General features: G+C 45.3%; 1 protein-coding gene across 3 annotated transcripts in view; it reads right to left on the reverse strand.

Annotated features, from left to right (window-relative positions):
• LOC104676701 (cytochrome c oxidase assembly factor 1 homolog) overlaps positions 1-12852 on the reverse strand; it is a 95015-nt gene continuing 82163 nt past the window's right edge. The window contains exons 1-6 of one of the 3 annotated variants that reach the window (XM_030932065.1): positions 11074-11193; positions 10887-10939; positions 8650-8749; positions 6375-6523; positions 1310-1386; positions 1-424 (exon numbers count right to left, since the gene is read on the reverse strand). In XM_030932065.1, the coding sequence (XP_030787925.1) occupies positions 325-424; positions 1310-1386; positions 6375-6523; positions 8650-8749; positions 10887-10901 (441 nt within the window). In that variant the 5' untranslated portion in view covers positions 10902-10939; positions 11074-11193 and the 3' untranslated portion in view covers positions 1-324. Of the gene's footprint in view, positions 425-1309; positions 1387-6374; positions 6524-8649; positions 8750-10886; positions 10940-11024; positions 11194-12852 lie in introns of those variants that run through there. The other 2 variants (XM_030932066.1, XM_010381583.2) reach the window with 2 other exon arrangements.

Below are 12852 nucleotides of genomic sequence, written 5' to 3' on the forward strand. Positions count from 1 at the left end.
AAAGATCAACAAACATTTTATTAATTCTGATTCCTTTTATCTTTTGCTTTTTTATACAAAGCACTTTCAAATCAATTATCTTCAATTTATAATAGGAGTTTCTTTCAGATTCAGTTTAAAAATGACAAATAGCATTCGTTGTGCCCAAGTTGGAATTATACCAAAATTACCATGTACTGGCACATACAATCATCCCACTGGTGTCTGGAAAACTGGGTTGCAGGAGTGTCTGCCACTCAGATGGGCCACCACCCTAGTGGGCATATGGTAGAGATGAGGATGGACTAGAAGCACGCTGGGTCTGCTGGGTCTTCTGGGTTGTCTCTACTGCTTTTTCACTTCATCACCGTTTTCCCCACTGAGCTTGAACACAGGAATCTGCTGACCATCCTTGAGCTCTAAAAAGACCTCATCAAGGTGCCACCTGAGAGAAACCAAAAGTACACTATCTCTAATCTGTGAACACTGAGGCAACAGCCATAGTCAAAAAAAGGGGCACACAAAGCAGTTGTTTTGAATAATGCCTTAAATCTTTTTAAACATTTTGTGTGAGTACTGTGTCAACACAATTCGTAACATTCTACCATGGGCTTTCATTATTTAACCAGCTTCGACTTCAAGGCAGGCTTAACAATGACAGGCGAATGGAAGGGACATCAGGAAGGAGAAGGAGTAGTTTCTCATTTCCTAATTCACACTGACCTTCAGTTCCTGGCATGGAATCCAGCCAGCTCGTGCACTAATCCCAGGCTCAGAGGTCAGTGAGCCCAGGGTGAGCTAGGTGGGCCCCTCCTGCTCCTTTTGTCTTTGGGAATTAAAACACAGCCTGGCTAAACAGCAAACATCTATGAGAGAGGCTTCCCGTGGGGGAAGTGAGTGGATGTAGCTACTGGCAACCAGACAAGCAAAGCCAATTAAGGGGTGGAGAGCTTATGCGAAGAATGTGATGAATAAATTCTGGAACAAGAATCCATGCCCTTTATTCATTTGTAACAATCGAGGCAGTGAAGTGAGAAGCTGTAACATAGCATCAAATTATGACAGACCTAGATCACTATAACTGGAAAGTTTTACGAATTCAACGGCATAAGGAGAGGGCAATTCAGTAGACTGTATGGATAAACTGGACTCAGCTAAGAGCCACAGTACTGGCTTGCTGCCCAGGCCACGAAGCTTTCAGTTTCAAGCTTGAAATACAGTTCTTCCTATGCCCACAGCAATTTACCAACAAATGAAAACACAGTCAGGGTTGCTTCCGTCAGGAAGTCCTCCTCCCACCCCCTGGACTGCCGTCACCTTCCCAGGATACCTCTGAAAGAGGCCACCTCTGGAGGAGCGGACGTAGAGAAGGCCCTCTGACTTGGATCCAGAGACAGGAATCTTCAACTGTGGTGTAAAATGACAGAAAGGAGAGATGTAATTGGATACATTATTGTCATTGCAGAAGATGATGACAAAATGATGCTTTCTAGAGCTAAGCCTATAAAATCCAATGATTCTCCACAGAAGTGAGCTGTTTTCTAACAGCCCAGCTGGAGAATCCACTTGATTTTCCAAATGTCCTGCCCCTCTTTGGTTGGCTGGTAAGGTCAATGGCAGTCTTTGCATTTGGCACGGAGGCCTCCTATGATCCTACTTCCAATGATCGTTCAAAAGTCCACTGTTAAAAAGGAGCAAACTCCTGACACACGCAGCAACATGGATGAGTATCAAAAATACGCCAAGTCAAAGGGCTTTACACAGGAGAAGTATATAACTATTTATGTTCAATTCTAGAACAGGCTAAACTATGCTGGAAACCTGTTATTTTGATGGATTACAAAGTAATTTTCAAACATTAAAAGAAAAAAGAAAAGTGACTGCCTCTGGTAGAGTTGGAAGATGTGAGAAGGGACCCACTGGGTAGGGCACAAGGGAATTCAGGTGCTGGGAGCAATCTACATCTAGATAACGGCTTGAGTGACACGACTGGGTGTATTTGTTAAAACTCATCAGAGATAGGACACTTGGATTTGTGCCTTTCACCGAATGTAAATTTTACCTCAAAAAAAAAAAAAACAAACTAGGAACCATAACAAATATTAAACTCTACTTAATGATGTACGTGCTTACGTGTATAATGTTTGAAAATTACTTTGTAATCCATCTAAATAACACTATAGACTCACGGAAACAGAGCAAAATGCTAACTGTAGAATCCAGGTACCAGCTATAGGTGCTCACAGTATAAATTCTTTTATCTTTTTTGTATGTTTGAAATTTTTCATAATAAAATACCAAAAGAAATTCACTATTTTAAAGAGGAACCTATTGCCAGCAAATTGGTACATATTTTGACCTGGACCCTAAAGAACAAGCTTTAAGGAAAATATAATACATGAAGGCTTGTCTGGGAAAGACGACACGGAGTCCTGGGTTTCTCCTTCATCCCCAGCACCACAGGCTGGGTTTGCACCACAGGGTGCTGCCAGGTGCTGCCATGCCCATGCCCGGGGAGTCGGCCTGAGAGCCCCTGAGCAGTTGTTTGATTACAGTCCAATGTAGAAAAAAAAAATAGTGAATGCAATGTTTTTAGTTTCTCAAGAAAACCAAAGAAGCTATGAGCCACAATAAGGAAGCCCGTCATGAGACAGGCACCTCCCAGAGTGCCTTCCCGTGTCCTTGGTAATGGCCAAAGATACCTCCCGGAGCGGGGGCGGGGTGGGGGTGGGGGCGTATCCCACCCATTCCAAATTGCCACCAAGAAACTACTGAGGTGCACATCTGTGCTTTCCAAAACTCTTTCTTTCCTTTAAACACACCTGAAGGAAGGCACAGGATTTGGAACATGGCTCCATAACTCAGGTGAATAGGCAGTCAACTAGTCACACTTTAAGAACAAATCTTTAGCCGGGCATGGTGGCTTCCGCCTATATTCCTAGCACTTTGGGAGACCAAGGCAGGTGGATCACTTGAGGCCAGGAGTTCGAGATCAGCCTGGGCAATATGGCAAAACCCCATCTCTACTAGAAATACAAACAATTAGCCAGGCGTGGTGGTGCGCACCTATAGTCCCAGCTACTCAGGAGGCTGAGGCAGGAGAATCGCTTGAACCTGGGAGGTGGAGGCGGCAGTGAGCCAAGACCACACCGCTGTACTCCAGCCTGGGTAAGAGAGCAAGGCTCCATCTCAAGGAAAAAAAAAAAAAGAACAAATCTTCAGGGTCCCACTGTTTGAGTCAAGCTACAGCTTTTCTCTGGAGATTACAGAATTAAGCAACGGAGTATACACTGAGCATCTCTGGATGCTTTAACAAAAAAAAAAAAAAGGAAGGAGAAAAAAATGGGCAGAAGCAAGAAGGATTCTGAAGAACAGCAAACTCTGAGGGGCCAGTGTCTGAACTGTGCGTAGCTGTGCTTCCGTGTGCAGATGTGACACTTGACGGGTTGGTTCCTTCACCAGCCAGACCTTGCCAAAGATTAAAGCAGGAGTTCTGGTAAAGCAAACGTTGGTCACTGGTGACTATCTCACACACACTCTCTGGAAAAAATCCCAATGTACGACAATTACTTCATGAACAACTGAAACATCTCACCTCTGGAAAAACTGTAAGAAGTGCAAATAAAGGAATTTGGGATAAGAGGGCATATGCTGTATACAAGCATCCTTACAAACAGCTGATTATAAAGAAAGTAAGGACCCTGACAGAATGTCAAAAATAGTCCACAAATTGGAAGGCATGTGCTGAGGCTCCGGGTGGCTGTGATGCAGCAGACTCTGAACTCCTGTCACCGCGGAGTCACAGCATTTGGCAGCAGTAGAAGCCAGAACCTAGCACCACAGCCAACATAGTCACAGCATGGCCAAGGTCCCAGGGATGTGGGGAAGCCCAGGAAGGCGCCCTCTCAGCACCACTGGGTCCAAAGTGAAAGCTGGACAGAACAAAGCTCCCACCAAAACCACTATGGCCTCACCCTACTCTCACTGGGGTTCCTGGAGCACCAGATCATGGATGCTGCATCAACCAGCCCCAGCAAAGGCGCCTTTGGCACACACTTCCTCAGCGCTACAGCTGGGCTCTGTGCTGAGAGAAATGCAACAGCCAGACCTACCTGCTGGCTTTTCCAGGTTCTCAGGATTGCTGGGGTCTAGCCAAGTGACCAAAGACAAGGAAGCACAGACGGGCTCCGCCACACCATGGGAGCAATCCAGTGGCCTGGCACAGAGTGAGCACTCCACACATGCCCAGCCCTTCCCTGTGCTCCTCCCACGTGTCCTCTCACGCAGTGTCGCTGCCGTCCTTCCACTCACATCCATGCTGGACACTGGAGCATCACCTCCAACCCACCCACTCCTGATACATGACTCTTTCCAAGTTCTGCCACCTGGATGCCACGATGCCTTCACATCCATCTTTTGCTTCTCCAGGCCACACCTCTGGTTCATGCTCTCACCACTGCACACCAGTGTGGCTGCGTCTCTCTCCTAAAGGTGGCTCACTGTAGCCAGTCCCTGGACATCGCCAAGCTACACAAACACACTTTCTTTTAAAACGGAGTATTTTAATCAGAATACCAGAGCATGAATTGCTTTTGTAGTTCAAAAAAAGTCTCATTAGAGCTAGGTCCATTAAGAACATACTAAAAATAACAAAAAATAATGTAGGTCAGATCACCTCACTCTTATCCTTCCAATACTTTATGGGCTTCTGCTGCTAGAGTCAAGCACACACTTTCCAAGATGACACTGTGGCCCCCTGGTGGCCGCGGCCTCTCCTACCCGTCCACACCCACCTCGCCCACCTGTGCCTCCACTGCCATATCACACTGACAGAGGACACAGTGACGACCTTCCTGGTCATGCTGCTCCTCAGCCGGGTGTTCCTCTCCACCGTTCAAAGTCCTCACAGCCATCTCCCAGGCCTCCAGCCACTCCCCCTAGGCCTGCATAACAGTGACAGGGCTTGCCTCACCCCGTCTTACTCAGGAATTTTCAACTATAAAACCCCAAAAGCCTTCTGCACCTCTATTCCCCACACAGCTTAGAATCATTCCTCAAACTAGAGTATATACTCAAAATATGTTTGTTTGTTTGTTTTTGAGACGGAGTCTCGCTCTGTCGCCCGGGCTGGAGTGCACTGGCCGGATCTCCACTCACTGCAAGCTCCGCCTCCCGGGTTTACGCCATTCTCCTGCCTCAGCCTTCGGAGTAGCTGGGACTACAGGCGCCCGCCACCTTGCCCGACTAGTTTTTTTGTATTTTTTTAGTAGAGACGGGGTTTCACCGTGTTAGCCAGGATGGTCTCGATCTCCTGACCTCGTGATCCGCCCATCTCGGCCTCCCAAAGTGCTGGGATTACAGGCTTGAGCCACCGTGCCCGGCCAATGTTTGTTAAACAGAAGAACAAATGCATTTTACATGCAAGTGAGCGTCATCAAGTACAAAAAGATAAGTTACAGCTAAAAAAAAAATGGGTTAGTATTCTGTGGAAGCAATGTAAATAAATACACTTTAAAAATCAAAGTTTAAAGAGTTGGTTACATTTCAATGAGAACTGACTGGATACAGATGCTTTCTCTTTTTTTTATTTTAGACAGTTTCACTCTTCACCCAAGGGAGAGTGCAGTGACATGATCATAGCTCACTGCAGCCTCCAACTCCTGAGTTCAAGTGATCCTCCTGCTTCAGCCTCCTGGGTAGCTGGGATTATAGGTGTGCACTATCACACCTGGCTAAATTATAGATAGATAGATAGATAGATAGACAGACAGACAGACAGATAGATAGATAGATAGATAGATAGATAGATAGATAGATAGATAGACAGACAGACAGACTGGCTAAAAGATAGATAGATAGATAGATAGATAGATAGATAGATAGATAGATAGATAGATAGATAGATAGATAGATACATAGGTGATTGATTGATAGACAGACAGATAGATAGGCAGGCAGAGAGACAGAGAGATAGAGACAGGGTCTTGCTGTGTTGCCCAGGCTGGTCTCAAACTCCAGGGCTCAAGCTATCCTCTTACCTCAGCCTCCCAGAGTGCTGAGAGCTATCAAAGCCAACATGGTAGCAAACCGCCACTGGTCATTTCTCTACTACCCTCAATTCAAGATGGTGACTTCAGCATACCCACTGCATTCCCTGCCGCATCAATTCCCCAGAATGGAAGAAAAGTCTATAGAAATATATCTATAATATAAAATATATTTTATATAAACATTAAAATCCATAATAAAAAAACTTTTTTTAAAGGTGCTAAACCTAGCTTTACTTAGTGGATTTTCCCATCCCAAATCCATAACTCCAAGACTTTCCAGGAGACAGTAGATTCTCCTCTCCTTCAGCAGGCACCAGCCTACAGTTCGCAGGGAACGCACCCTACCTTGGCATCAGCAATGTCCACGAAGTTTTCCCTGTCAGTGAGCTTGAGATAATGGATGTTGAGAGGAGGGCCCAGAGCTTCCTGTGCCTCGGGATGGCTCTGCAGCTGTTCCATTGCCAACTTGTAATATAAACCCCTGGAATGAAGCTCTAAGGACGAAAGACACACTTATTTTCCTTATTGAACTTGGTCAGGTAGAATCTACTACAAAGAAAATTAAATAATGCAATTGACGTACAGGGTAGAAATAGAAACATGAAATTTGTGGATGGACGAATAATTAGGACCATCTACTCTAAACTGTCCATTTTACAGACTCAAAAACCAAAGCACAGGCAGGCAGTGTTTTGCAGGGATGTGCAGATGACCTTGGGCCTTGACCTCATGCAGACCCTTTCTGCTTCACCTCATTTCTACCCTCACTCATTGCCTTATTTCTACACCTAAGGGGTTTGATCAGCTCTTCCCTAAGTTTCCTCTCAAGTCTCTAAGTTTCCTCTAAAGTCCTATGATTCCATGACTTGTTCAAAGTGACACAGCTGGTCCACGGCAAAGCCGAGGCCAGAAGCCATGACACCTGACTTCTAAACATTGCCTGTTCCACTAACATGAGACGTAAAATAGGCCACAACATTAACAAAACCCTCAGGCCAAGAAACAGGATATGAGAATGTTCACTCATCGAGATTTAAGCCAACATTTCAAGTCAAACTGCTCTCAGTCTCAGGAATCATTCTGAGCCTACAGGCTACCTGGGAACTCTGGGCAGCACCTCCCAGAAGCTGTAAGTTCTAATAATCAGCTGCCCAAAGGAGGGAGCACAGGAAGGCTTCCCAAGCAGGCTGTTCAGTTTGGCCACAGAAAGTGCTTCCCTTCTGAAGGTCACATCACACTAATGAAAGGAAAGGTGACCTGACTCTGGAGAGGCCAAGGGAATCCCCTCCTGGGCTGCTTCCCAGGAATAGGGATACAGGGAATGCCACAGGAATGAACACGGTGCCAGCCATGGTAGGAAAAGAAGGGACGGAAGCAGAGTCCAGACAGGTAATCTTTATTGAGTGATTTCCATGGCCAGGCACTGTTCTCAGTACTTCACACATCTCACAACGTTCAATAGCTCTCGTGTTGTGAGATTCAATTCTCACCTCATGCACAGGCACTAATATTACCACACATCACACCAATAAGGTAACTAACGCCCAGAAAGGTGACGGACTCCCCCATAAGGCCACATAGCTGGTCAAGAGCTGGAGCCAAGATTCAACCATTCAACCCAGGCAGTCAGCTGCAGTGCCCAGGTCTCACCAACTTAGCAGCCTCCTAAGGGAGAAAGGCTGTCACACCAGAAGGCTGAACCCTGACCCAAAAATGCACCCATTCCTCTCATGTCCTGCCCCTGCCCTTTGGCAGAGGGAAGAGGCGGCCAAATTATTCAGTCTGAATCATTCCTGGGAATGCTCATCTCAAGCCCCCTCTAGACTCAGCAACTCCACCAACTCTGCAGGAAGGTGCAGAGAGGCTGCAGAGGACACTGGAGCCTGTCTGCTTGTCTGCTGGTGACACTCACATCCTGGGAAGAAGTGAAAATGTTGCAGAGTGGATGAGGAGCCAAGCTGAGTGGGGATAAAGGAGCCTTAAAAAAGTCAGTCTGGAAAAAAAATGCTGCCGCTTTGCCACCAGTAGCATTAAAATGACCTTAAATGTCCTGGCTGCTGACAGTAACTGTGGCCTGTCTTTACAAATTCAATTTTGAGTGCAGTGGGGCTGGAAGCTGCATGTATCGGGATTTTGCCATCGTGGTCTCTGCTTTTATTTTCTGCCCCTGTCAGAGTCGCTTGCTTGTGGTCCCCCCTCCATTAAATCAACAGCAGAGAATGAAAGTGCAACAAAGGCTGACAACACTGGACCCATACTCACAGCTTTCCCCACCTGTGAACCATCTGGTATTCCCCTTCCCTCTGTCCTTTCTTTATATAATCTCAGAATCTTGATGGAGCCACTGTGTGTGCACTGGACTGAAAGCCCACCGTGCTTTGCTAGGCTTCTTATGCAAATGAATCCTGGTCCTTTTATTTGTACTCGTTGCTCCTGGAAAAACTGAGATTACAGGACACAGAGGAAGCTACAGCCAATGAAATGGTGGACTAGCCTTTAAAATCACCCTCTCCTCCTTCTCTAATCTAAAGAAAGCATCTCAAGTATTTCCTCTGATAGAGGAGCAGGAGCAGGATTGCTAGGAGGAGGTCAGGCTGCACGTGGCTTGCAGGATACTTACTTTGTATGAGGTAATACACAAGGGCAAAGCCCCCAGCACCGAACACACCGCCGAAAAGGACCTTTATTCCCAGAGGAATTGACTGCCTGCTTCCTGGATACTTAAAAACAAAAGATACAAATTTATTGTAGGATTCCCTGTTTTGTGCCAAGGGGATTTGCCTGGCGTGGGCCCCTCAAGGAAAGAAGCATTAAGGAAGTCAGCAAGGAGGCCAGACCGCCCTCCCTCATTTGCTTCCTTTCCAAATGCCAGGGTTGGTTCTGGAGCCAAACTGAGTGCCCTTCTGAGGGTGCCCTCTCGAGAGTGGCCCATGTCCAGGACCCATGCTGTGGGGACCCTGCCGCCCCCAGCCTGCCCAGCACAGAGCAAGCATTCAGCCCACCATCCTGACAGACAGAGCCCAGACTGTGTGCCAAGCCCCGCGTGGCCAGGAAGCACAACCACTTTGTCTCAGGCCAACTGGTAAACAGGAAGCTTATCCTTTGTGGCAATGGCTGGTCCTTATAAGCCTGCAAATGGGCTGGAGCTGTCACTGGCTCCTTTCTTTCATATTTTGAAAAATGCCCCACCCTTGGGATGAGGAAACTTTGGTTATGACTTTCAGGCTGAATGAACAGATGGAGGGATGCCAACTCAGCAAATACAGCACACCACATCCACCCTGGCTTTAGCCCCTGTCCCCTGAAGGCCTGGGTGGGGCTGGGAGCAGCAGTGGACTCCCTGGAGCCAACTCTCCTCCTTCCTGGTGGCCATTTAACCACTGCTCACAGCAGCCTGAGGCTTTCTGAAAAGTGTAAGATACCTGACCATAAAACAGTAGGACGTGGGCTACAGGAGTAGGACAGGAAAGGACAGGAGAGGGGGTCACAATTCAAACGCCCACAGGGCCAAACAGGTCACATAAAAGACAGCAGACACTGCAAAGACAAGGACGTAAGGCCCAGCCAAGAAGACAGCTTCAACCTGGCTCCAGCTGACTGTGGCTATGTGGCCCCAGTCTCAATGGATCTTTCCATTTTTCAAGAGGGGTCAGAAATCTGATTTTTTTTTTTTTTTAAATGTGAAATTGCCTGGATTCTAAATGCTGACAACCAATTTTTAAAAATTGCTAACAAAATGCATTTGTGAATCAAATTATTTCTGTGGGTTTTCAGTTTGCTTTGACCATCAGCGCATCCCAACCCTAAGTGAGATTTAGGTAAATTCCTGTCTGTCTTTGCTGACATTTCTCCAAAACGAATAGAGATTTTGGACAGACATGGAAATTCCAGTTTTAGATAAAAGAAAAAACTCCGTAAGTGTTTGTGTCCCTACTTGAAGATTTAACCTCAGATTTTAATTGTGCTCCTTTCACAAAACAAAGCCTCTGATGTGTCCTAAAGGGGTCAGAGGTAATGCAGTGCAGAAAAGTTAGGTATAATGTGAGTTCCTTTGCTGGCTGGAACACATTCTCACCATCTGCTTCTCCACCTTCCAGAACACAGAGTAACAACTAATTGTCTACTCATCATTTCTGAAAACTTGAATGTAAAGGAATCCATAGAAACCCTGTTGGAGGAAGTTCCTCAGGGAGACATTCTTTCTGAGAACTAATAACTAAACATACCCCCTTGAATCAGGCTACGGGTGACCAGTTCTATACTAAAATATTTAATCCAGGTTTACATATATAAAGGGCTTTGATCAATTTAACAAATGAAGGAGGGTGACATTTTAGATTATCTTTGTATTATCTGCTTATATGCTGTTTTGTTCAACTAAGAAAAGGCTGTTGAAACCACAAACAAATGTACAGCAACTGCTGTGAGAGTTCTAGCTAGTGCCCTATAATATGTAAAAGTATCAAAATGAGTGTAAAGTCAATTACAGTAATGTGATCTGGGAAAAGCCATTTAGTTCTCATAATGAAAACGGTCAGAGCATCTCTGAAGAATGTATTAGTCAGATCTTGCTTAATTTGAAGAGAGCCCAACAGGGTGAGGCAGCCAGACTGGGTTATGCAGACGTTCCCAGAGTGTTACAGCTTCCAACGCCAGCATGGGACACCAGAGAAAGACAAAGCCGGAAACAATGCAGAAAATGCCCCTCCCATCCCTCCTGTGAAGTTAAAGCACAAGTGAACCCTAAAGACCAGGAGAAGCCCGTAACTATTCAGGGAGTGACTTTCTTCTATTGTCTAACTCGAGAATACCCTGGCACGTTCTAGTGGGGAACTTGGCCCTGGAATATTCCCTTACCTTTTGCCACATCATAGCACAACTCTCTTGAAAATCAGCAAAGGCAAGTTGTCCTGCAATCAGAAAAGATTTTACATTAAAATCATTTTTTAAAGCCCAATTCTCTCTAGTCTCATACAGCCAAGATTTATTACCAACCCAAGCTTTAGAACATGAACAAGAAGTTAAATTTAAACTCTAAAACAACCTTGTCTGAGAAAGGCCCTGGTTTTTCCCTCTTCTGCCAAATTAGGAAGAAAAAACAAAGCCTGCGGGTTTCCTGTCTGTGTCCTATGTACTTTTCGTTACAGCAACCAAAGAACCGGTGTGCGCAAGGGAGAACCGCAGGCAGCAAGTGCTTTGACCACAGCACAAACACGGGGCCAATCAGCAGGTGGCTGGACCCGCAGAAGCAAGATGCTAGCAATAAAAGCTGTACATGACAGAGTGAAAACAGCACTTCACAGTTAAAAAGAAACAATAGTACAATAAACCCATACATGAACTTTAACAATATTGATTAATACCTAACCTAACACTTCTCTTACTACTGTGTGTCTTGTACTATTCTAAGCACTTTACATAATTCATTTAATTCTCACAAGCCTTTGAAGTAGGAACTATTATCACCACCCTCATTTTACAGATGAGTAAACTGAGGCACAGAGAGGTTAAGTAATATGCCCAAAGGTGCACTAATAAGTGAGTAAGTGGTAGAACGGGGATTCAAACTCATGGAGTCTAGCTCCAGCATCTGCTCTTTCAACCACTGTGGTACACTAGCTTTAAGATATCTAATTAAAGCAATATTGATATGTGAAAACAGTGTCTCTGAGCTAAAATATATTCTTACTGTTCAGTGTAAAAGTCCTTGGCAGGCATGCCTTTCCTGCTATTTTTCCAGACAAGGTAGATACATATTTGTACCTTCATTCCTTCTTTTGTTTAGCAAACGGTTACTGAGGGTCTGATCTGGTCAGAGAGTAAGAATATAAAAACGGTATCAAGACATAAGGAATTTTCCTTAGTCCTGAAGGGAATACAGACAATAAAACAAATAATTATAACATAGACCTATCACATACAACTGCACAGCTATGCACTGCACAACCCTTGTAGAGCACCATGCACATTAGAGACATCAAAGATGTCTGTCTTTATTAAGACGGTTTGCCAACAGTTGGAAGTACTATGAAGTATCTTGCAGAAGGGGTGGGTGTCTTTTTCTAATTTGCACAAAGGTGCCTTCGGGCTAGCAGCAGCTTGGTTAGTGCAACCAGATATATGCACCAAGAGAGGAAGTAACGCTGAGGAAGTGGTCGACCCTGATGCAGGGAATCAGCGGAGGTTTCACAGAAGTTTACCAAGAAGAGAAAGGTGAAAGAGCAGGAAAACAGCTTCAGATCCAGGAAATGACAAACAAAGGCAGAGTGGACAGAAACAAGAACTGAAGTGTAAAGTGCAGGAGAGGGGCCACAGGAAACAGGTCCGGAAACGGAGGGGCGGCAGCATAGTGGGTGATTACTGCTAAGAAAGACCCTCGACCCTGAGCTGTGGGACTCTGCAGTTGAGGGGCTACAGAAAAATCTCTCTGGGACAGAGGGGTGGGCAGATGCGGGGAGAGAAGGCAATGCAGCAGTACTGCCAGAGGACAGCAGAGCCCAGAGCTAAGACCAAGGTAGCAAGTGTGCCGCAAAATGGTGGTTTCTTAAAATATTTAGGATGGGTCTTATTTATTTATTTACTTATTTTTATACTTACTCATTCCAAAAAGGATGATGGAGCTAACAAAGATACATACTTTAGAAGAGAAGAAAACAGATAGATGAGGAAATGAAGATAAATGAAAAATAATATTCAGAAAAGAAATAAGGCTGAAATAAAGTTAGAGCACAATAGGACATACTGTTATTCACTAGGTATTTCCTCAAGGTGCCACATAGTTGACACGGCTTCCTATCTGCTCAGCAGACAGGGAAGCTTGAGG

This window comes from Rhinopithecus roxellana, chromosome 6, assembly GCF_007565055.1.
Source record: "Rhinopithecus roxellana isolate Shanxi Qingling chromosome 6, ASM756505v1, whole genome shotgun sequence".
Lineage (NCBI taxonomy): Eukaryota > Metazoa > Chordata > Mammalia > Primates > Cercopithecidae > Rhinopithecus > Rhinopithecus roxellana.